Source organism: Pempheris klunzingeri, chromosome 7 (assembly GCF_042242105.1).
Source record: "Pempheris klunzingeri isolate RE-2024b chromosome 7, fPemKlu1.hap1, whole genome shotgun sequence".
NCBI lineage: Eukaryota > Metazoa > Chordata > Actinopteri > Acropomatiformes > Pempheridae > Pempheris > Pempheris klunzingeri.
The window spans coordinates 10,196,194-10,220,486 of record NC_092018.1 but is presented as its reverse complement, the minus strand read 5'-3'; the positions used below and the strand labels follow the sequence as shown (position 1 = coordinate 10,220,486).

General features: G+C 40.9%; 2 protein-coding genes across 2 annotated transcripts in view; both read left to right on the top strand.

The window, feature by feature from the left end:
• Positions 1–19,676, top strand: part of msh3 (mutS homolog 3 (E. coli)) — a 37,856-nt gene extending 18,180 nt beyond the window's left edge. Inside the window, exons 19-24 of the mRNA XM_070833404.1 lie at positions 664–778; positions 1,172–1,329; positions 8,788–8,974; positions 16,882–17,014; positions 17,153–17,321; positions 19,311–19,676. Coding sequence (XP_070689505.1) covers positions 664–778; positions 1,172–1,329; positions 8,788–8,974; positions 16,882–17,014; positions 17,153–17,321; positions 19,311–19,392 — 844 coding nt within the window. The 3' untranslated portion in view covers positions 19,393–19,676. The remainder of the gene's footprint in view (positions 1–663; positions 779–1,171; positions 1,330–8,787; positions 8,975–16,881; positions 17,015–17,152; positions 17,322–19,310) is intronic.
• Positions 19,677–20,750: 1,074 nt separating this feature from the next.
• rasgrf2b (Ras protein-specific guanine nucleotide-releasing factor 2b) overlaps positions 20,751–24,293 on the top strand; it is a 42,952-nt gene continuing 39,409 nt past the window's right edge. Inside the window, exon 1 of the mRNA XM_070833519.1 lies at positions 20,751–21,026. Coding sequence (XP_070689620.1) covers positions 20,751–21,026 — 276 coding nt within the window. The remainder of the gene's footprint in view (positions 21,027–24,293) is intronic.

Here is a 24,293-nt window from a genome sequence, read left to right as displayed (position 1 = left end):
CTTATTTGCTGCCTCTGTACATTTAATTCATCCTATCAGCTCCTTCTCTTTAAATCATTGTCTTCAGTTTTGTAATTGCTCTTTTTAAGTTTTGCAATTTTGGTGCATGCAAATGTGTTTTTAACATTTTGTGAAACATGTCTGTACATTAAATATGAAGCTACTACCTGCAGGTTAGTGTGGCATAAAGAGTGGAGATGGGGAGAATCGGCTGACCTGACTCTGTCCAAAGCTGTAAAGTGTAGAAATCTGCATGCATTAATTTTTTTAAACATGTTAAATATTCTAATATTTTAGCTTCAGCTTTATTTTATGTATTTAAGGTGTCTTTATTACAAGTATATTAAGTTATATTAAATGTCCAAAATTAAGTGTTACTATTACTGTCATTACTGTCAAAGGCATATTGTTCAACTTAAGAAAATATATTTACATAGACATGTCTTTATAATAATACCACACAATATTACACAATAAAAGAACTGTAATTAGAGAGAAAAAGATAAAGTCACAGCGAAACACAAACTTGTGGTGGAATTCGGTTTCATAGTGCATGGTGTCAGTATTAATGATAATGTAATCCTGAGACCTGTATGTGTGTGTGAATTATGTGTAAATGTGCGTGTGTGTGTCTAGCTTACTGAGTGTGTCCTCTGTGTTCAGGCCAGAGTTGTGTCAAAGTCAGCGTCAGCTTATGATCAGGGACGGCAGACATCCTGCCATCGACTTACTGATGGGAGAGCACAACCAATATGTGCCCAACCTCACTGAACTACAGGTACATGCGCGCACACACACACACACACACACACACACAGGCTCATTCAGGGAGCTTTGAACAAAGTTGAGCCAAAACACACACAGACGTTTCCTTGCTCACTAACTCATTGAGACAGTTCTGAAACAAATTGCAACAGCTCACACACATAAATACACACATGATGCACACAAGTACAGACTTGCACGACACCACACACATCCTCACTCAGTGCTGCAGTGGGTGGAGGTTAATCTTGCAACAGAAGCACAAGCCAATAAGAAGAGAAGCCAAGCTTTCAATCCTCCCACCTCCTCAGCTGTGCAGGACAGCATGAAAATATCTTATTCTGTCTCTCTCCTCGTTCACCTTCTGTCTATGTTACTGTTGTTCTCCTCTCCTCCTCTGCTACAGGGTGATGGCAGGAGAACTATGATAATCACTGGTCCTAATATGGGGGGTAAGAGCTCCTACATTCGTCAGGTTGCCCTGATCTGTATTATGGCACAGATTGGCTCCTACGTGCCGGCCTCTGAGGCCCATCTGAGCATGCTGGACGGCATTTACACCAGGTATGAAAACAAGCACATTGAAATCTACCTGTGCAATCCTTACATGTTTGATTGCTGTGCATCAAGATGAAAAAGTTGATACACGGAAAAGTCGATACACGGACATACTAGTTCAGATGTTCAGTATTACCTGATTAAGACGTAATGTTGAAATCTCATAATTGTACTAAACTTTCTTTTTGGGAGCACCTACTTGGTGTGCTGTCGCCTTTTTCTCTCGAGAAAAGCGCTCGGCAGCACTTTAAAGATCACCACTGTTGGCATGAACATCACTGTTGTGTTCATTGTCTTCTGTTTTTAATTGTATTTGGTTCCTGTAATGCTCTGCAAAGCACACTGAGTGTAATTTGTTTTATTATAGCTGGTTTGTTTTAAAGTTGCCACATGACTGATTAACCACTAATGTTGCGTCATTGATTAATATCATTGGATATCCAGGAAAGCTAAGGACACCTAAATCAAATGAATTAATTTAAGTCAAATTTCCTTTATCAGCTTAAAAGGTTCCCTCAAATAACAAAACAGATGTTCTTACCTTTAGTGGTATTTAGACACACAGATAATTATGGGGTTATTTTTTTTTTTATCAATTTTGTTTGTTTGAGCCCTCAGACTCTTCAACAGGACAGAAATAGGAAAAACAGTAGTTTACACTTGGCACTCTAAAGGGATATTACACCAGAGAACATTGTGTCACATAATGAAATAAAAAACAGATACAGAGAAAATGACTACTGTGATGATATTGACATATTAATACCATAACTAAAAAAGAAATGATGACTAAACAAAGGTCTGACACTTCTTTGCATCGGCACTTTAAAGAATTCAAAAGCGAAATCTTTAACTTTTAAGGTTTACGCTGGATAATGCAGAAAACATGCAGTCAACAGCTTTCATTGGGACTACTTTCCTCTAAATCAAGTGTTGGAAGCATAGGAAAAACTAGTTTTTTCTTTTGGTGACACCAACATGAAGATGTCTGTTTCCCCCACAAGCATCTTAAAGATGAGACTTCTGTAAAGAAAGAATGTGTTCATAAGTATACATACGTATGCATAAGTATACTTATGGTATAATACCTAGTTCATCATGTAGAAGTGCCACCACAGTGCCATTGCAAGCTTCAGTGCATTTCTTTCTGTCTTTTGATGGACAGATACATAAACACACTCAGGATGTCACGACCACAACAACACAAGATCTTTAGATTCTTCGTTATTATTGCAATTGGATGAACGACCTGGGGACAAAAAAAAAATCTCACTTTCCCCCAAACACCTCCCTCACCTTGTGTCTCCTTCATCGTCTGTGACATGCCCAACTTTATTTCCAGGACTGACACTCAGACTAATCCCTTCTAATCCCAATGTGTTCCTCACCACACAGGAGGAGGTATGTGAGGGTTTAAAAAAGAAGAACAAGAGTTGTTTGACAAGGCCGACTCTATTGTTCTGTCATGGTTCAGTACGATACGGCTCTCTGTATTGTAGGAACCCTCAGACAGTGAGGCTTTGTTAGAGAAGATCTTTTTTTTTCTCATTATGATGAGGGTAGCAGTAAGCTCTGCATATAGTTTCCAGTCTTGACTACAGTACGTATTAGTGTGGAACACAGGCCAATATATGGTCTCTGTTATTCTGCCTCAGCTGCACTGTGTGATTAGACCTAATGACTTGCAGATGTGTGTAATTGTCTTTTTTTGTGGGTTTAAGCATGTTCTCATGTATTAACCCAGTGGGAGCCAGAGACAGACTGTGTGTGTGTGTGTGTGTGTGTGTGTGTGTGTGTGTGTGTGTGTGTGTGTGTGTGTGTGTGTGTGTGTGTGTGTGTGTGTGTGTGTGTGTGTGTGTGTGTGTGTGTGTGTGTGTGTGTGTGTGTGTGTGTGTGTGTGTGTGTGTGTGTGTGTGTGTGTGTGTGTGTGTGTCCTTCTGTCCTTAGGAGAAACGGTTGGCACCATGTTAATGTAATGATGTGATTTTGGCTGGTCTTCACATATGTAAGAGTGTATTTTAGTGTGAGTGAGTTTAGGGTTGTTAGAGTGACGGATCAGGCCGACCGAACAGAGGAACTTATTATAAAATTTTAAGAGTTTTATTAATAGTACTATAGATTATATATTTAGTCTTCCTATAAACTGAAAACAAATTATTTAAAGATTTAAACTGAACCAAAATAAAAAAAGGAATAAAAAACATGTCAAATGCATTAGATTTACGAATAGAGATAAGCTCACGATGTGAATGTATTTTTAAGAAATCTTTGAACTTTTTACATTGCATCAAAAGGCTGTAAATTGAATTCAAACCTCCCTCTCATGTTTTTCTTCACTTTCTATTGTGGCGAATGTTGCACTCATCTTTCTATACTAAGGTAATCAATAAGGTCTCCCAGCAGGAAACGACCACTTTTAGGGTTATGGGAACATGAGATTTGAGTGAAAATCAGTTGAAAATGATCTGCTTTGTTGGGGCATCTGATGGTTTCAGTGAGTAAAGAGACTACAGGAAGTGAGCGAGTGAGCTGTGGAGTGACATGCAGGCACAAGGTTCAAGATGGATTCAAACGCTCCAGGGTGCTCTAACTGATCTGATCTGATCTGCCTTTTTTTTTAAAAATTGAATACTTATGGGGAGAAATTGATCAATAATAATAAAAACCCCTAGTTAGGAGTGGGTTGCAGTTAATGCTTGTTTAAAGGTAAGACTTTGAATAAGGGAGTAATTAGTGTCACCCTCAGGTCAAAGTAGTAGTGGGAGGGCAGGTTAGAGAATGAGTGTACTGCACTACTTCAGTCAGTGAACACAGAATTGTGCATGTGTTTATACGCGTTTGTCCTCTGTTGTTTGGTCTGGTCTCTGATTGCAGTTGGAACACAATATTCTTTCTTTCTCTCTTGAAAAATGCAACTCAGAGCCAATTAATGTCCGCAGAGAAAACACACTCAGCCCTCTCTTCACCTGCTTTGTTACCCCCGTTATCCTAACTGTGTCTAATTCGACTGCTCTCTCCGCCACTGAGTGTAAGATCCTGAGGAGAATCTGCTTTGATAATAAACTCTCAATCAATTCCCACTGCTGTGCCAAGCATAATAGGCGCAGCAGTGGGAATTGCTTCAACTTGTGTGTATGTGAGAGACGTTGTGTTTATAAGAGAGAGCGAGACCGACATGGAGTGTGTGCTTTTGAGTTTTACTAGAGTGCAATAAGCAGACTTTGTGGGATGGGGATAATGAGATGGTGCGTGGGTGTCTAATGGGATATCCTGTCTGAAATGATCCAGATGATTGATTATCAATGAGGATAAAGTGAATAATCTGTAGATTGGTTTAAAGCAGCATGCCGCCTCATAGAGTCTTGCTTTTATTTTGCTGCCCACTCCACTATGATACAGTATTTTTACAAATATGCCACATTGGTTTGAGGATAATTATGTGTGTGTGATTCTTTTACAGACATTAACAGAGTAAACCGACAACCTTGTGTGTGCGTTCGTGTGCGTGTGCGTGTGCGTGTGTGTGTGTCCTGCCGGCTGACAGAGGTGTGTGTGCACGTGTGCAGCTGCTCTATGTGTGTGTTTTCTTGTTGATATTGAGTCCTGAAGGTTATAGAGCACATTCCTCCATCCCTTCATGGTTGTTATGGAAACAGCAAAAGGAAGCAAAATGTAAAACTGTGTTTTGAAAGGGACCTTTTAATTCACCGTAGCACTGATTATACTGTGTTTCACTAAAGTCTTTCACAAGCTCCCCTCCCATCAGAAAATGCTGTGATTTTTCTTTTTTGGGGCCCAGAAATGTGTGGCTAATATCCAGAAAGACCTCACAAAGGGTGGTGAGTGTTGTGGTGCCAACTGGTCTCTGTGTAACATCCTAACCTAGGTGGGTGTTGTGTAGTGAAGTGACACATGTTGGGCATGTGGAAAAGCGTTATATCCTAAATCGACCCATTCGTTCTGTAGAGTTTTTATAGTGCTGCAGTGTCGGGGTGACTTTGCCATCTTGTAGGCGGCACACGGGGCTGGTTAGGCCTTTAGTGTTCTAAGGTATAGGACTTGTGTTATGCTCTGACCCTGATGTTCTTCTTCAAAAGATGGATTCTTTTGTAGCCTGTTTCTTTATTTGATTTTCCAGTAGCTTAAACAAAGTGGTTGCCAGTCCTCTGGTGTCCACATAAAATAATATTTAAAATAAAGTGCTGTTTAATATCTCATGGAATCATTAGAGCAACAAAAGCAGAACAAACCAAACATAAACAACAGACATGATCTGATTCAAATCAAAAACCCTCAGTACACACAGTAAACAACAAAAGCAGACTGTCAATAAAAACAGAAGAACGTGTTTGGTAAGTTGAGGTGCTCCAGTTATCTCTCAGTGGTGTGTGTGTATTTTTTCCCACAGTTTAATATAATGTGAGGTTATTTTAAACTGCCCCTCTCAGCCATAATGAAATTTAGATGAGGTTTAAAAGACATCAGTGGTAAACCTCAAGTTTTTTGCGCCAGTCTTTTAAAATCAAATGGCAACAGTTTCTCTGTTTCTCTGCTTGCAAAGCTTTCTTCTATGTCAGCTCACTCAATAAGCCAGGATGAAATGAAACCGGTTGAGAAAGGGTGGATAGCCTTCATCAAAAGATGTAAATAGCACGCTGAATGCACTAAACCTCATAGACGGGTGATACTGAGCGTGTATCAGTGTGTGGATTATGTTTTTCTTTCAGCTTTTTAGGACACCATTTGCATTTGAAAAGGAAAGACTTAACACTCATTTGAGTTTTGCATGGTAGTAGGGGTTGAATTTAGGCACAGAGATTTTATTGAAAGCAAGGTTTTGATTGATTACACTAAAGTGATGTGATAATGTGTAAAGAAAATAAAATAACTGGACAATCTGAGAGCAACGAGAGACCCACGAGTGTCAGAAAAACACTTGAAATGTGTCTAAACATGTTTTCTGGAGAGGTGTGAGGTGATGATAAATGGACTCTATTTTCAGAATCCATTTGTTTGGCGGGAAGGATGGACTCAATGAGAGCAGCAGGACACCCAGCTGGTGGAGTGTTGCTGTGTTTTAGCTGTGCATCAGTAGACAGACAGAGTGTGTGAACAGCCCTCTTCCTTCTCATCTGAATCTGCGTGTCCTTTCTGCCATGCAGTACAGATCCAATTGTGATAATTTCCCCTGAGTTATAGGCACGCATGCACACACGTACTATAAATTGGCTGCTTTAATGCAGCAGCATGTCTGCTCCACTCCGGTCCTATATGGTGTTTGGTGTAACCAGGGTAACCCATGAGCTGGAGGCTCCTGTTTGTGGTTCATTGATGGGTACTATGTTGAAGGTCAGTCAGGACAGGAAAAGACAGATTTTCAGGTGAGAATCACCGACTGACAGAGAGATGTCTCATCTGTGATCTAGCTGGAGTGGAGTTTTTATCAGATGAGTCACTGCTCTGTCTGTCAGTGTGTATCGGTGCATCAGAGGAGCTCTCAAACTGGCTTTGAGGCTTGTGTAGAATTCAACATGTTGCCATTGTATCTCTGTAATCAGTAAAAATCTGTTGACATGGACTCGACAGCTGACAACATCGACAGTGTTCGAGGCAATCTCGCTCCACTGTTGTCTTTTGATTTTCTGTCACTGGCCTTAAATTCTGCCTCCTCGGGTGACAGTTTAACATCATCAACCATAATTGAACCATCAATGTGTTTGTCAGTACGTTCATTACATGCATTCTAGGCCCTGCGAGGCTTCCCTCCGCAAGTGTTCGAAGTAAGGTTCAGTCATGGAGATGTTAGGCGGGATGATATTACAGCCTCCAGCAGGTGATGTTACACTGTCAGCACTACAGAGGACGATACTAGACAGAGACCTGCAAAAACCCAGAGGCAGTTATGGGCGTGAGAGAATTGAATTGACAAATTCTTAAAAAATCTCAGTGAACTGGCAAGCCATGATAATTATGATGATGATGATGGTGAACAATTAACTTTGTCTCAGTTTGATGTTTTATTTCAGTTCATTTCTGTGCCATGTTTAAACTGCAAATTCATTCAGAGTAAGGAATAATGAGTTAAAGACTGAGTCAGAAATGTTGGAGAAACTAGCAAGAGTATCCAGCCGAGTCCCACAACATAGCCTCTCTTTGATTTTCAGTCTAACAAATAAACCACTCTGTTAAATAAAACAAGTTACAGAACCTGCCTTTAAGGTCAGAAAGGTGGTTTTGCCCTTTGGAGACAGTCAGACTGTCTGTGCGCAGTGACAACGACATTTCTGGACCATTTGTTACATTTGTTTGTACATCTATTAAAAATGTACAACTGTTCATCGACTTCACACTTTGTGGGTGTATTACTGAGGACCAGTGGTGGGTAGAGTAAATAAAAACTGTACTCAAGTATAAATATTGTTCCTTTATAATTAGATTTTCAAGTAGAAGCTAATGTAGTCAAAAACTACTGTATTAGTTTTCTATCCTTAATGGGAAATTTGGGAGTTCATACTGTTGCAAGCATGACACATGATTTTTAAACCACTGTAATAACAACAGAAGTTTGTGAATTATTCCAATGTCTTCAACTTTGAAGTCAAATCACTTAAAGACAAGAATCATCCAAACTTCAGATTCAGTGAACATATATTCTGAAATACTTAACCTGAAAATGTAAATGATCTTCTCCGCTTCATTTGCAATGGTGACATTATCAAAAAGTTAGGTAGCTCTTTGACATCTTTGTTGCATGCACACATTGATGGTATTTATACCAAAGCAACAATAAATATGTAATTTATTGTAATAAAAATGCTCAAAAAGGTGTTAAGGTGATAAAGAATGAATGAAAACTTTACTGTTGTATTTCTTTCTGAAAACAGACTACATAACAACATGAAACCACCTGTATTTAACCCTCACAGTCTGTCGTAGTGGAGAACAACAGACGTAGCACCTGGCACTCAACAAATAGACCAGCATGTCAGAATCTTTTCTTCCTCTTGTTTGATTTACTAACTTGATAAACAAATTAATCACACCTGTGGGTGCGATGACACCATCTGCACATATATAGTATGTAAAGTATACTGTACACCCACATGTTCACCCTCTTTCTAAAGGAAGGGAAAAGACAGATCACACGGTTACTGCAGAGTGATGACGAGTGGCTCTATGTTCAATTTCATTCATAAAATCATGATTGCATACGTAAACATTTGACGTTGGTGCAGATGTAACTGTGAAGTCGGTCCGATCACCTAAGCACAGCAAAAAGCGGTCTGTTCTGCCTCGTCTCTCTGCAAAGACACAGCAACGATCTATCACTCCACGATCGCCCTAATCTGACAGTCATCATCTCAAAAAACAAAACTTGTGCAGTCTGATCTCGGCACAATTCTCTGTTTTACCTATTAGTTTTGACCTCTGACCTCTTTTTTCCTTTGTCTGTTTGGTTATCAGGATGGGGGCTTCAGACAACATCTACAAAGGGCGCAGCACGTTCATGGAAGAGCTGGCTGAAGCCTCAGAGATCATTTCCCGCGCAACCGAACGTTCATTGGTCATTCTCGATGAACTGGGACGGGGCACAAGCACCCATGATGGGATTGCCATTGCCTATGCCACCCTGAAGCACTTCATTAGAGATGTAAGTGTGTGTCTGTGGATGAACACTGTAATGATGACATTGGACAGATTTACGTATTTAAAAAGGAAAACAAAAAGATGAGAGAGGAGAGGGAATGCACTGGTGACATTTAGGCTGGTAAAATACCATGAAACTCATGAAGCCAGCTCAGTTAAGCTTAAAGGTATTGGCTTTCACTCTAGAGGCCTGCATATGTGTGTATATTTGTGACTGTATGGGCTTGTGTGTTCCGCGGTGTTTTTTTTGTTTTGCAGAGATACGAGGCTCCAGAGAGGCCTCGGCAGCAGAGCAGCTCTCTAAAACTGAACAGAATTGTGGTCAAGCTTGATCTATAATGTTACTATCCTGTTAGAGAGCAAGCTGCAATGGAAAAAGAGAGAGAAAGAGTGACCCCTAGATACCTAACTGTTCAAGGGATCTATGCTATAGTGCAGCAGTCCTCATTTTATACTCCCACATAATCAAGGCTGATAACAGGCTGTCCACTACTTAATAATATGTTTCCTGCTCATTTTTGTCAGCTGTCGTCAAAATGATAGGTACGGGAAACAGAAAGGCTCAATTTTAGCCAAAAGAATTGAGGCCGAAGGGAAGAAAGGAACTGATGCATAGGTTACATCTCTCTCAGGTTCACTGAGAGAGATAGTAGGAGATAGGTGTGGCTTTCCAGCTCAGGATTCATTCCTTATTCCTTTGAGAGGGTGTGCGTGTGTGTGAGAGTTCTGCTGGGATTACGAGCTGGCACAGTCAGGAGCTCTTTGGGTGTTACACAATGTTGCGTATCTCCGTTTTGACAGAACAGATGAGTGGTACCCTGAGAGAACAAAAGAGAAAGGGAGAGTTTGTGCGGATAAAGTGGGTTATCAATGCAGCCATTGGCAAATTAATCCTTGTGTCCTTGTGGGGAACTTACAGTACTTGCACATACTGATTAGTGTCGAACAATCAGATCGATACTGTAAGCACAGAGAACCCATTATTACAGTTTGACATGGGCTGCATGCTCGAGGTTGTGGCATCAATTAGGGCACACAGCTGTTCATTTTCTCAGCTGCTTACACTCAAGATATTTTTCACTGTATAATATAAACCAAAGAAAGGTTCTTGTTCCTGCTCATTAGATGTTTTCTAATTAGCCTCTCAAATGAATGCCTTTGAATAGGGGCTGCACCTCTGCTGTTAGATATTATGTCAAATACCTCCGATATTGCGTATGCACATTTAACAACGTAGCGACAGGTATTGTGTTTCTTTGCTTGCTCGACTGTGTGGGCGGGATGTTTACAGCGGAACATTTAACTTTACTATCAGAGGCAGGAATTGTAAATGTAGGATGAAGGTAAATCATCAACACTTGAAAACAAATTATTAAGTAAACGTACAATCCAACACTTGCTGCATTAATCAATATTTTTTTCATCAATGGATTAAATTACACATGTTGTGTGAAAGGTGTTACTTCTTGAAACAGGCATGCGCCTAATCTGCAGTCCCCCTCAGCTCTGTGGAGCCTTCAAGTCTATTTTGGGTCCTAATTTTGGATGTGCAAACAGACAGCTGTTGATAGACTGGGTATGGACCAACTGTCATGCACCAAACAGCACGCAGACAAAGTCAGTGACTAGGTGGTGCATATAATGGAGCCATTGAGGCTGTATGACCTCTGGGGAGAAAGGATTTATTAACTCAGCTTTTCCACGCTGACCTTAGGGAACAAGTTCTTAATCTCGCACTGGAGGAACATTGTTTGTTGTAACTTTGTTGGAACTCCACAAACTACTGATTGTCGTGGTGGCTGTGAAAGGATGAGCCCCGGGGTGCAGCTTCCACTTTAGTCCACAGTGACACATAACATTCATGGGTTTCTGGGGTTTTACCATTAAAGCACCTTTATTCTATGGCTGCCCTCTGAGTAATCAAAGCTTGCAAGCTGTATCCAATCTATGAGAGCTGGTATTTGTTTATTTTCTGTTTTCCAAGACTTGAGTCAAAAAGCTCCAAATTGCCCCCAGTTACCCCCTTTCAAATACAAACGAATAGACATTTAACTTTGAAAAACCCCTTCCAGTTTTCATGTTTTGCCAGTTCCACATTAACCTTTGGACAGAATCTTGGGGTTATATAATTTTGCTGGAAAACGTAGAATGAAAATGTGTAAGTAGCAGCTAATGCAACAGGAAGCTGCTTTTGGCAGGAGGAGGGAGCTCTCCAACTACCTGTTGTATAACCGCATCGATTTGTTCGAAAAGCATTGCTATTAAAGGAAAAGCAAACAAAAGGGCACAAAACAAGTTATCCTTTACAGCAAAAGGCCTCTTCAGTACAGGCAGACCTGTAGAGTCTTTCATACTCCCTCCACCTCCTCCTCCCCAGACTCAGCTGTTCACGTCAAAAGTCAGTCTACACCTCCTTTGCCACGGTTGTTATAGTAACGCACCTTTCCCTGTCCCCAGCACTCACCTGAGAGGTAGTTAAGAATGTAGATGGGTTTCATAACACCACGCAATAAAAGAGACAGCCTTGATGCAGAAAGAGAAAAAGAAAGAGAGAAGCTGAGCACTAAAAACGAGGAGCTGCTTCTGTTGGAAGCTGCTGGGTTTTATGGTGAAATCACGACCAGCCCGTTTCAGGACATGTTTGTCTAATTTAATTCCTTCCCAGCAGTGATGTGTGAAGTACCCGATACTGCCCTCCATTACACACTCTCAGAGATTCACTTGGACTCTCACTTTTATTCTCACTAACAGCAGCTCCTGCAATTAGCGTCACACCAGGCTCAGCGCCACACATCTCCATCCACTCGTACCGTGACTCAGACTTGTGACTGCAGGAATATTGTAATACTGCACTGTAACAGCAGGCTGAATCAGGCCCAGCTATACACTTGGACTCACAGGAGAATTGGAACTCAATAAAGGTCACTTTTTTGGCTGCACACTAGTGGGTAAATTTTCAGTGCAATGTATCACTCCATGTGGGTGTAAATGGCCTGATGTGCTCGGGCAGATGCATAAAGCTCCTACGTAGACCCATATGTGCTCCACTGCACTCTGCACTTCTCTGTCCACCACTGTACTCGTACACTGCAGCCGGACAAGATGCTAGTCTGTTTTTCTCTCAGCTCACGTTGTTTAAAGCAGTGGAGACCTCAGAAAGGGCTGTCAGGATAAAAATTTGAACTTTACTCCAATTCTTGCTGTTTCTTGTGAAATACTGGACACTTTAACCTGTTCAGTCATCTACATTTTTTGGCTCACAACTCAAGCCCAGACTACAATCATAAGCTTTGAGGGCTCACGAGCAGATGTTCCTTCATCTCAAGGGGTCACAAGCCAAAAACTGTAATGAACTGTAATTTCAGTGATCAGTTTTCAGTAAATTTGTCAGATTTGGCTAAAACAAACTACATTGTTGTCCAAACACTCTGTTCTCTCTGTGTTTAGTGTGCATACAAGTTGCTTAGGTTCTGATTTACAGAAGTAGTTTTAATGCTGGCATGAACAGGAGCACAGCTTGCTTGCTTTCTCTTCAAAGCTAACTTGAAAATTCACACCTTCATATGCTGACTATTGAGTGGCAGAAAAAGTGTAAGTTCTCTGAACCAGATTGTCAAATCTGCTCATTGCAGGATTTTTATGTCCTGGTGCCCACTGATTTAATACAAAACAAAAGAGCATCCTATTCCCACGAACACACACGAGCAGAACTTTTTTGTGTAGGCAAAATTTTACTTAGAATAAAACTTTTGCAAAGGGCTGGATATTGTTAACCGGAGTTTGAAGACCCTCCAGTATCATTAAAGTCTCTAGTTGGGGACAATTACTGTTTCTCAGTTCACTACAATGACGACTGACAAAGACAGGGGGATTGGACAAAGGGTATGTGCTGTCATTGTACTTCTGTGATCGGCTATGCTGGTGGTTGTTCACTCATTTTAGACAACATCACCTGAATGCGAACATGACAGGAACAAGGAAAAAGCTGAAGGGAAAGTCATCTTTACACTGTTAGTGCCATCAGACCTGTCCTTTCTGTACACAACATGGACAAGTTAATTTTTCTGAAACAAGACAAAGCTTGAAAATAGGATGAATGGCAGTACAAGATGGAAATCTTGCTCAGTCCTAATGTAAAGCTGAAAGCGTACAGGTAATTTTCTAAACGCTAACTAAACAGTTGGTTCTTACTATTGCCCCCTGGATGTTGCAAAAAAAAGCCATAAGCATTGATGTACCAAGTATTCGTATTTAAACAAAACATGACCTAAGGCAAAGGTCATCACCTATGCACCTGTCACTGAGTCTGGCTACAAGTCAATCTTATTCTCCCACTGGCCTTAATTATTTGAGCCACAGTCAGAGGTGAGTGATCTCTTTACCTCTTGCACACACATGCACACACAGAGCGTTGTGGTTGTGTGGTGAGAAAATAAAGGGTGCTGCATGAGTAGCGATGAGCGACAGCAATCCAGCAATTGCGTTGACACCCTTAGCCTTTTTCTCAGGCTCAGATTACTAAGTGTAAGTGCACGATGCGTATCTTTGACGACGTATCATTATAAAACCGCATGTAGGAAGAGTGGTGATGCTCTCCAGGTGTACAGTGATAAATACACCAATTTGAAGCGGAGACACATTACAGTAGAAGAAGAGATGCACAAGGTGACTCAATGCAGAAGACATGTTTGTGGCATGTGGTAGATCAGCAGTCTGTCGGAGATGCTGTTTTATTTGAATCGTCTTGTCAACTGAGCTGAACACGCAGGCTGTCTCATCTGGACCGGGCCTCCTCAATGTTTGACCGCTCCAAGCATTCCTCTGTCTGTTTATAAACACACAGCAGATTTTAGCTTACATTAAGGATGGATATTTATAGATGTTACTTATTTTCAAGACCCAGACTACCATTTCTCACAGTCAGGCTGGGAAATTCTCCCTGCATATCCTCTTTTTTTCCCCTGTCTTCCAGTTATATATTTTATTCATATGTTTGTCAATATCATCTTGGAATGGGAAATTAAAATACACCATTAAACCTGTATCATATTTGAGGTAGACCTACTTCTCAACTGAAATCTTCTAGATATTCAGTAGCGTTTCTTCTTGGGCTGCAACTAGTTTTTATTTTCCTGATCAATTAACATAAAGCTGCACTAATCACTATTTTTGAATTAGTAATGGATCAAATGAGGCGGTGTTGCTTGTAGTGGCAAACCCACAGAGAATTATCAGATTGCCACCAGTCTACGGAGTGTTTTAGTGTCTGTCAGTTTATTGTTTTGGTTTTCTTACCCACAACTTTCTCGTTTTGGTTCATCAGCGGTGTTTCATGCTATAACACACAGTTGCAGAGCAAAAAAGCTCTGACAAACCCAACGTACACTGCATATCCACAGTTAGCAGTCAGCCGGTGAACATAGTGGAGTATTTACCTACTAAAGAACCAGATATACAGCCAAAAAAGAGTGATTGTTGGAGGGCAGGAACATGTGTTCAAATAAACACTGATGTTGCTCTGTATGAATGTATGAATAAGCCACCATGTGCTGACACATCACAACAGCTTTACAAAGTTAGAATCTATTAATGTTGTGTTTTCCAAAAAAATAATTTCAGGTTAATTTATCTTTTGATTTTTTGACAAATTGCAAGTTTTCACAAGAAGAATGTCTTAAAACTGCGTATTATGTCAAACTAACATCTAAGTGTTTGAATTTTTATCTGATAAGACCTCAAATGATTATTTGATTGTTTGAATTACGCATGAGCTCTGCGGAGCACTGCTGTCAGCGCACCCCACGGTGGTCTGGTAATGAGCTGCCATTAGCACCTAATCAGACCATTATCCAGGCTACACCCTCCCTCTGCTCCATTTGTTTTTACCTTTCAGTGTAGGTGGACAGGAATGATCAAAGTAGCTTGTGTGTGTGTGTGTGTGTGTGAGTATATGAGCATGTTCTACGTGTGTTTTTTAGCGGGTGCAGGTCTGTGTGCCTTCGTTTGAGGCATGTGGGAGTCACCCTGCACGTCTCTTTCAGAGGGAGGTATTACTAGTGACATGTGACCTTTCTTAGACCGAGCCGTTAGAGGGCTGATTCTGGAGCCAGCCGAGTCCTGCAGCCGCCTGTCTACTGCGATGATGTAAGACTCAGGCCTGCTTCCCCATGAGAGCTCATACATGATTAGTTATCATTACTATAATCAGACTTCATGAATAGTAATACTAACATATTTGGGATATTTAATCCAGCATCAGTTATTGTGTTTCAACAGTTTGCCACATTCTTAACACCATTTTCTAGTATGTGGAGGATGGTTTCACAGTATTTTGTCTTAATGTGCTCATCCCTACTCCCATTTACATGACTGGGTTGTTAAAGTGAGCAGGAAAAGGAAGTGCATTTGTTTTAGTGAGGAGCTCTCTGCAGCTGTCCTGGGAGTGCAGTGCTGAGAGGTAAAATGTTTGTGTGTGCATTTGAGCGAGGCTGAGTGAGCGAGTGCACCAGCTTTTTGTGATTTTCATGTCTTAACCTTAATGCCAAAGTTCAATCATGTAGCCTTTGGGTGGCTCCCAGGCCTGACAGAGATTAAAGAATAGTGGGATGAGGTGAAGTGCCTTCACTTTGCTCAGTGCCTCCAGAGCCTGAGAAGCCAGGTGTGGTGTTTACAGTAAAAGGCAGAAAAATGGAGTGATGACTGCAGAAATCCTTAAGAGAAAGGAAAAAAAACTAAAGAAGTGAATAGACTGATGGGGGAAAAAGTGACGCAGTATGTATAGATGTGTTTATACTGGTGGTAATACTCACAAAGCGTGTCTTCAGGCATTAGCTCAGCACACTGCCGAGCACAGAGGCAGTGAAGTAACACTTTGCCAAAGTACAGTAAATGTAGATGCTCTGCTCTTTGTTTTCAGCCACAACTTTTTGGTAACACAGACGGCGTTACATAATGCAACATTTGTTATGATACCTACCATTTTTTATATGTATTACTTAATCTCTCTTCTTTTTTTGTTTGGTTTTACCTCCTACTTTTCCCTTTTGTATAAGGCTTAAAAGATAAGAAATGAAATTTAAACTTTAAATTTAAATAGTAATTTGGTTAATATTCACTGAGGTCAATGGACAAATAAAATCATTTAGTGTAGCAGAATCAAGATCCAAGTGTTTACAAGGTATATTAATCATATCTTTGTTTTAAGGGTAAAAATGGAAACTTGGAAACCACAAATATTGTCGCTGATGGTTCCTACTGACTTTAGTGATCCCCTGAGCATGTTAGCACACTGATGTTATGGCTTCAACTTGTTTATGAGAATGTTTCATTACTGCGTTTTATTGGGCTTTGGCTCATTGATTTTCACATGTATTCCATTAACACCTCCCTTATACCTGGTAATAAAATGTGGTCTGCATCTTCATGTGCTAAATGGATAACAACAAACAACAGCAATATCTTAACAATTACTTGGGCTTATGTATGATTTTCTTGTCTGGATTTTGTGCACACTGTGATCAGACCTGCTTTTTCACAGGTACTATGCAAAGCTGCTGAGTAGGTGGGAAGTCTGTACTTACTTTTCTTACATTTACTGACCTGAGAGACGCCTTCCGTGACTCAGAAACAACAGAAGTGACGAGCTTCTCTGGCGGGCTGGTACAGAGCAGCGACTGTAGTGATGACATTCCTGCCTGCAGCTAATCTGTATTATACCTCTTGGCTGGATATCTTCTCACTAACTGTGAACACAGTGCATAGATTGCATTTACACCTGGCTGACCCTGTTTATGCAGTTTTTCTGATCCTTAACATTTTGATGGGAGGTGTAAAAAGGCTGAAGATCTGGTAGAGACCGTGTAGTAGATTTTTCTGAAAGTTAACACTTCACTCTCCTCCTTCTTTTCTCAGGTAAAAGCCTTCACTCTCTTTGTGACCCACTACCCTCCTTTGTGTGAGTTGGAGCAGGTGTATCCTGAACATGTGTCTAATTACCACATGGCTTTCCTACTCAATGAACCTGACATCGCTACTGACACTGACGGTATGGCTATCAGTGCTATTTAATGGAAATGAGCTTGACGGTTGCCCGTCTTAACAATCCTACTTTGGCAACTTCTAAATCATTTTCACCTGGCACTTTTTTTGAGTTTTTAACATATCTGTGTGTATGTCCTGACAGATGGAGAGGTTCGGCCAGAGTTCATCACCTTTCTCTACCAGTTAACTGAAGGAGCTGCAGGGCGCAGCTACGGCCTGAATGTCGCCCGGTTGGCTAGCATCCCAGATCCTATACTACACACTGCTGCACGCAAAGCCAGGGAGCTGGAGAGCATGGTCAATGCCAGGAGGTACAGTGAACACACATATTCACCCTGACCATTTCCTAAAGGTCAACTCATTTAACACATAAAGATCAGCTTATTAGTCATGAGGAGCACAACCCAGCCTGTTAATACATTTGTATAATGTATTTTGTGGCTCTAGAGGAGCTTTTTAAAGTCTAGGAAAATAGTTGGGATGATGTCATCAGGGTTATCTGTGTTTGGGCCCAGAGATTTACAACAGGAAGCCTGCGTTTGCAGCTGATACTTCAGTGGACTGGCCTCATTCAAGTGAGTGAAGGGCTAAAGTCAGTCTGAGGTGTGAAACATTATCAAATTGCAATCTGCATCTGGACTCAGTGAGTCAAGATATCTCAGCTTCTGCTGCTTTGATTTTTATTTTTACTTTTATTTACCTTTTTTAATTCCAGAATTTCCCCCTGGGATCAATAAAGTATTTCTATCTATCTCTCTGTCTCTTTATAGTAGTCATATGCTAAACACAGCTAGATTGTTTTAAACCCACTCACATCAATAAATATCCTCCTACTGTGCTTTTGGACGCTTTCTTGAAAACTGTTTAACGCAAATGGTGCTTGACAGCTGAAAACAAAGATTCAGACATATGTCAACAATCGAAGCAGCTCCACTGACGCTAAACCGAATGTTTATTTAAGCTTTAACACTCTAATGGACATGACTTCTCTCATTTTGAATCTGAAAATGAAAATCAGACTTTGTACAGATTACTGGTGCAGCTCAGACTTTGTCACTTGGTCACATCGGGGAGTTTCACGGAGGAGAGAGAGAGAGGGAGAGATCGACAAACAGGTTCCTGATGGGATGTTTTCCAGTTTGGAATCCCTTGATGCTGCAAACATTCGGACTCTTTGATTCTGAGACTTGCAAAACCAGATTTGTTGAGTTTAGTTTGAAGTCAATTTCCTTTTAAATGCTTTTAAAGACCTCTCATGACACCTCTGTTAGATGCAGCTATTGCACCCCCTGAACTGTCAGTCCACCACTAAACAACAAAAAAGGCTGGTGTGGGTTGCCAATATTTACTCTTATTTAGCCGTGTTTATGGTTCAATTTGCCATCAGCAGAGGGATTTTTATTAAGTTTTTGTTCTGATAATGCTCTGAAAATTCTGATTTTGAACAAATGACATACGTCTGAATCTTTGTTTTCAGCTGTCAAGCACCATTTGCGTTAGACAGTAAATGCTCCTAATCCGGTTATTAACTGAATTAATATAAATACTGGAAAATGGTGATTAAAACCAAATTGAGATGTGTAAGTGTTTGTCAAAAGTTTGCCATGACATCTTTTCTCCCAGGGGGTCCAAATCTTGTTTTTTCCTTGGCTAATTTATTTTCCCATATATTGAGAGGAATGCACAAGCACACATTAATAGGAAAAGGAAGAGAAATATGTTTTTCTATTAGGATGAACCATGCACTGCCAGGCAGAGATGTCATGCTTATGATTGAGTTAAGAACCGGAAAAACAGTGAAGACTTACTCTTTCACTGTCAAATCGTCAGCATATTGCATTTTCACTAAATACAGTCTTCTGTCTCTGTAAATTTGTACGCAGCGTCTCCTCACTCTGTAACAGAGGGAGTTGAGTGCTGGGAGTTGAGTGCTGCTTAGCTTCTTCCTAAGTAATCCTCACCATATGAAATATCTGTCAGCACACACACACACACACACACACACACACACACACACACACAGAGTTATACCTCTCCGTCAATGTAATCCTCCCTATATGAAATGTTTGTCCTTTGTTGGAGTGAAGCCATGCTGAGTACACAATAATCGTACACAGAGGAGTTGAGCTGCTGGTCGGAGGTCGAAGAACAGGGATTTTAATTTCTCACACACAGCTGTGAGAGAGTACAATGTATTTAGGCTCATCACATGCCCACAGGCTATGTGAGGGTATACAAAAGGTTTTATATACAATATTGTTTGAGCAACATTTCTGTGTCTTTGTCTCCATTTCTTCTAGGAAGAATAAGAAACTTCTCTCAGATCTTTGGTGCGTCTCTGACAGATCATCCCTAATGGAGTGGCTGCAGACAAACTCTTGACGTCACTGCAACAGTAGTCAGTAGTATAATAGTAGTCAGTACCATCAGAATGCACACACATGAAGATGAGAGTAGCCACCTATCGGTGAATGAGCATAATCAAAGAAGAATAGTAAAGGACACACTGATAGATGAGAGTAGTTGCTGCTCTCTTTGCTGGTGTGTGTGAAAAGGATTTGAACCATCTCAGGTTCTGGTTACACACTCCTCTGTACTGTAACCAACTGTCATAACATCAGTTAATACCAACTGATCAAGATACCTCCCAGCTTACATGTGACATCAGTGTGTTTGATGATTAAATTAAAAGAAATAGACAAACTTGTCACACTCGCTGCTCTTTGACTTAAAATACTTAGCATTAATAATTAGCATTTCTACTATATTGTCGGAGTCATGGCGAACAATTAAAAAGGATACAAATTGATACAGTAGAACCGGAGATATCATCTTTTATATTCTGTGTATTCTTATTCCTTGTCAGGATGTGAGAGTTTGAGAAAGTCCTTCTGGAGCCTCAAAAGGCTTTATACAACTTTTTGGTACAAATGCAGCAATATTCTTCAAAATCTGCAAACAGAGTTCCCCTTTAAATCTGAAGGACAACATTTACTCTTGTCGACAACTGGTGTAAAGGAAACATTTGATTTCAGGAGGCATTAAGTTGTTGCCTTACTCCTGCTTTTATTAAGGTTGAACAATGGATTCATTGATATTTTTGCTTTATCCATTAATGTATGCATTAGCGTGTGCTCTTTGCTATCCAACGCTTACAACACATTTGCCACTGAGAAAATCTGCATTACACCTCTAGCTCTCTCTCTCGCTCACACACACACACGCGCGCACACACACGCACACGCACACACACAAAACCAACTCACGCTCCGCCTTTAATTCCGCCAACTCCAAGATCAGCACGCATCACCCGAAAGAGAGAAAGATAGAGAGCCCTAGTGATGTGAGTGTTTGTGTGCGGGAGAGAGAGTTAACCACTGCCAAAGCCGATTACACTTTATCGGTTCTGTGATTCTGTATCTACTTGAGGGTTTTCCCCTTTGTGAACGACACGCCTCTCTCTTTCTGCTGCATGTTCGTTGTTGTTCATACACAGAAGCGCGCTTTTTTGGCGAGCAGCATGGATTTATTCTAGTGCTTGAGGGACTCGGGCATTTTTAGTATGAGTTCCTTTGCAGAAGCGCTCCCGTTAGCGGGGCAACTTTTCCGTGCGTCACGGCGCCGCTGAGCCGCGCGTCCCTCGGTGGGAAAAAGTTCACACGCAACCTCTGGCAAACATGGGCTCGCGGTGAAAGCTTCGGCTGTCCCACTTTCGTCTCACTTCCAAACCGTACGACAAAATGCAGAAGAGCGTCCGCTACAACGAAGGGCACGCGCTGTTTCTGTCGGCAGTCGCGCGTAAAGAGGGGACCAAGCGCGGCTACCTGAGCAAGAAGACGGCGGAGAACAGCCGATGGCACGAGAAGTTCTTCGCCCTTTATCAGAATATACTGTTCTACTTCGAGAACGAGCAGAGCGCGCGACCAGCCGGGATTTACCTGTTGGAAGGATGCACCTGCGAGCGCGTGCCAGCGCCCAAGATGTCCACCACTGGGAAGGAAGCGCTGGAGAAGCAGGTGAGACATTTGAAAAAAGCAGGAGGGATGTCAGTCCACTAAACCCTGCTGTGAACCAAAGTTCCCACATCCTATTTTATATGATAGTACAAGTTACATCCTAACCTGCCCAAAGGCCACCGATATAACAGGGACAAATGAATGCAGCCACTGATTGTATGATAATATGACTAATAGTAACAAAGAGATACTTTCCCGGAAGCTCATATGTTGTATTTCGGATAACTTATGGTTTCCATTGAGATTTCTATAGATTGTTACTTTTTTTTTTATAATAAAAATAATGAAAACTACAAGCTCAGATTGTTTCACCAGGCTCAAAGTGACGCCCATGTAAAAAGAGCAAGCATGCAGCATCACACTAAAGTGGCTGCAGCAGCTCAGCCTCACTGCTCTCCACAGTCTCAACAAGCCCTGCAGTGTCAAGAGCCCCAAGTGCACCTTCGCTTAGCAGGGAACCATCCCCAAAGGGTTCAAATGTGCAAATGGGAGCAGGCAGCTAGGAGAGAAAGAGAGGCGTCTTTTTTCCAATTCTAAACAACACAAAAAAACAATCAGACATACATTTATTTCACTCTCATGCTCTCTATTTGGAACAGTTTTCTTCTCTCTAAGGTACTTGATTGGAACCTGTTGACTCTTTATGTGAATTAAGGTGGAAATTTCTTTGCAGACTGACAGTAAATTTGAATTTCAGCAGACAGCAGGAGGCAACCATAGCAATGTAGCAACAGGTCCTTGTGTTTCATACCATGAATGCATTTGCATTCTGCACCATATGTATCGCATGTATGTTTTATATTTTATTTATCTAGTACTTCAATCAGTCGACATCTATACATTTGATTAAATACTCCTTCCTATTTTTGTGATTGTAACATTAATATTCTAGATGTCTTGTGCTTCATTTAGTTGCACATATTACAATGCGACATATTTAGTGTGATCTGAACTACAATTTGAACAAAAACTCTGTTGGTTTATGAAAATACCCTGGATTTATAATAATAGACCTGCTGCTGAATCCTGCAGGGCTCAAAAAGGTTAGGGTCTCACAAGTGTACAGTACTTTGGGTAATATTTTGGGTAAATCTCTCAGCTCCTGGAAGGTGCCTCGGCAGTGGTGCTCCAACAGTTGGGTAGATCCTGTTGCTAGGAAACATTTGAATTACCATTTGCACATGCATTTCATTGAGAAAAGTGGACATTCACTGGTTCAGTGTATCATAAATCCTATGGTTATCCATAATCCAATCCAAGTTATCCATTGATTCCAATCAAAGAATCAATTGTTATCGTAAAAAAAAAGTACCTCTACTCTATGCAAATAATCACAGAGAAAACAGAACGATTTCTGTTGCTGATCCCACTTTTGGCTGGCCCCAGGGACTGTGTGCATGTGTGTGCACAGGCATCATGCCCATTTATGCAAGGGGAGGGGTACACTGGAGAGCAATTATTTACAGTTTTAGCAAGTATTAAGGAGACAGTAAGGATGCATATTGAATCATATGAGATGTCAGAAATATCCACCAATCATCATCACTCAGAAAATATTCATCTCCACAGACTCCCACCTACTGACAGTATATGGTAGATGTCTGTCTCTTTAAATGTACAGTATTTGTAAAGACAATTCATTCCAGGTGTAAGCAAATTGAAAAAAGGCTTTAGAGGTGCCAGGAGATGGTAAAATGTGGTTTTAATCAAGTCATACATAAAGCAAAAATTTAATTTCTGTAATGGAGTGATGATGGAAAGAGGACAGATCTCTCTTAAATTACATGTGGTTCCAACCACTGATATTGGCACTGATTTAAGCATAAAACCTGTCCCTTTTGACCAAGCTTGGCAATTACAATGTCTTATTTTATGCTCTGTTCTTAAACACTCGCACTGACTGTCTCACTCTCTCCCCCCATCTGTCTCACTCTCACACTACAGCTGTGATGTCTAATTAGGGTTATTTTCAATCTGCCCTCAGCTGAAACCTCATGTGCTGCCATGTAACGTTTTAACTACATAGCCATGCACACAGGAGGGATGAACCAAATAATTATGACATTTTGTCTGGCTTTCGAGGCTGCGTCTGTTGTTCATGTGTTTTAGATGAACTTCAGAGGTCAGTCTGATCCTGGGTTTTATTCAGCGAGGGCTCTAAAGTGAGAAAAGGCCTTCCATCTTTCCATCAGGCACGCTTTCTCCTCACTATTTTTCTGTGCAGTGGAGTGAGGCTGCCAGCAACCTGCAATATCACACCCCCACAGTGAGCCACAATGCAACCACACAAATGACACACAGCTACTGCCTCTCTCTCTGTTGTGCTCTGTTGTAGACACAAACCCTTCAAATAATTTGGAGAGCATTCACACTGGTCTGAAAGGTTTCCACAGCGACTATAGATGTGCATTGCTGAGGTGAGGGTGCGTGTGTAATAAGCCAATAGGGTTAGCTGTGTATAATTATCAAACAATCCCTCCCCCTATCGTTAAACATGGGGTTGGTTATTGATCTCAGAAAGAAGCAATATGCACCAGCGGCCATGCACAGGAAGAAATGGCCATTACTGTACATCCAGTGTAGTCTGTTTCCAGATTGCCGGTGTGGTTTGGTAGGTAGAGCAGAGGTAGATACAGTGTGTCGAATTGCACGGTAGGTGGTTAGTGGTTTGATACCCGGCTCTTCCTTCCCACATGGGGAAGTGTCCTTGGACAAGACATTGAACCTTCCCACTGCACGGTAGCTCGCATGTCAATAGAAAAATGCAGTCGAGTCCATGTTACAAACATGTCTCAAATGAAAAAAAATGCACACAAGACTGACCTACTAATGTAGGAAAATGTAAGTTCAGTCGGTGCAAAAGGCTCGGTATAGTGGCCCCGCGAAAATATCATATGATGTACGTTGATACAAAACACGTCAACATCAAAAACATCTTCTAGAAAAAAAATGTGATTTTTCAGAAAACAAACTTCTAAACCTTGAAGAGTTAGGTACCAGTAATTTTTCAAATTTTTAACTCTTATTGAAGATGCTAATGATGTCTCTCTTAAATCGTGACAATTTTTTATGTGGTCACTGTCTATATGTGTGTTCTCTGCATTTACAGCACGTCACATGTTGCCATCCACCTTCCTAGTCTTTTTTTTTTAGCCTTTGGCACTTGTTTTTGAAAAAGAAAAAAAAAGTTGAATGTTGAAATGTGCACTTGTGACAGTGGCAGCCTTGTTCCAAAGAAAAAGTGTAAAAAAAAAAAAAAAAAAAAAA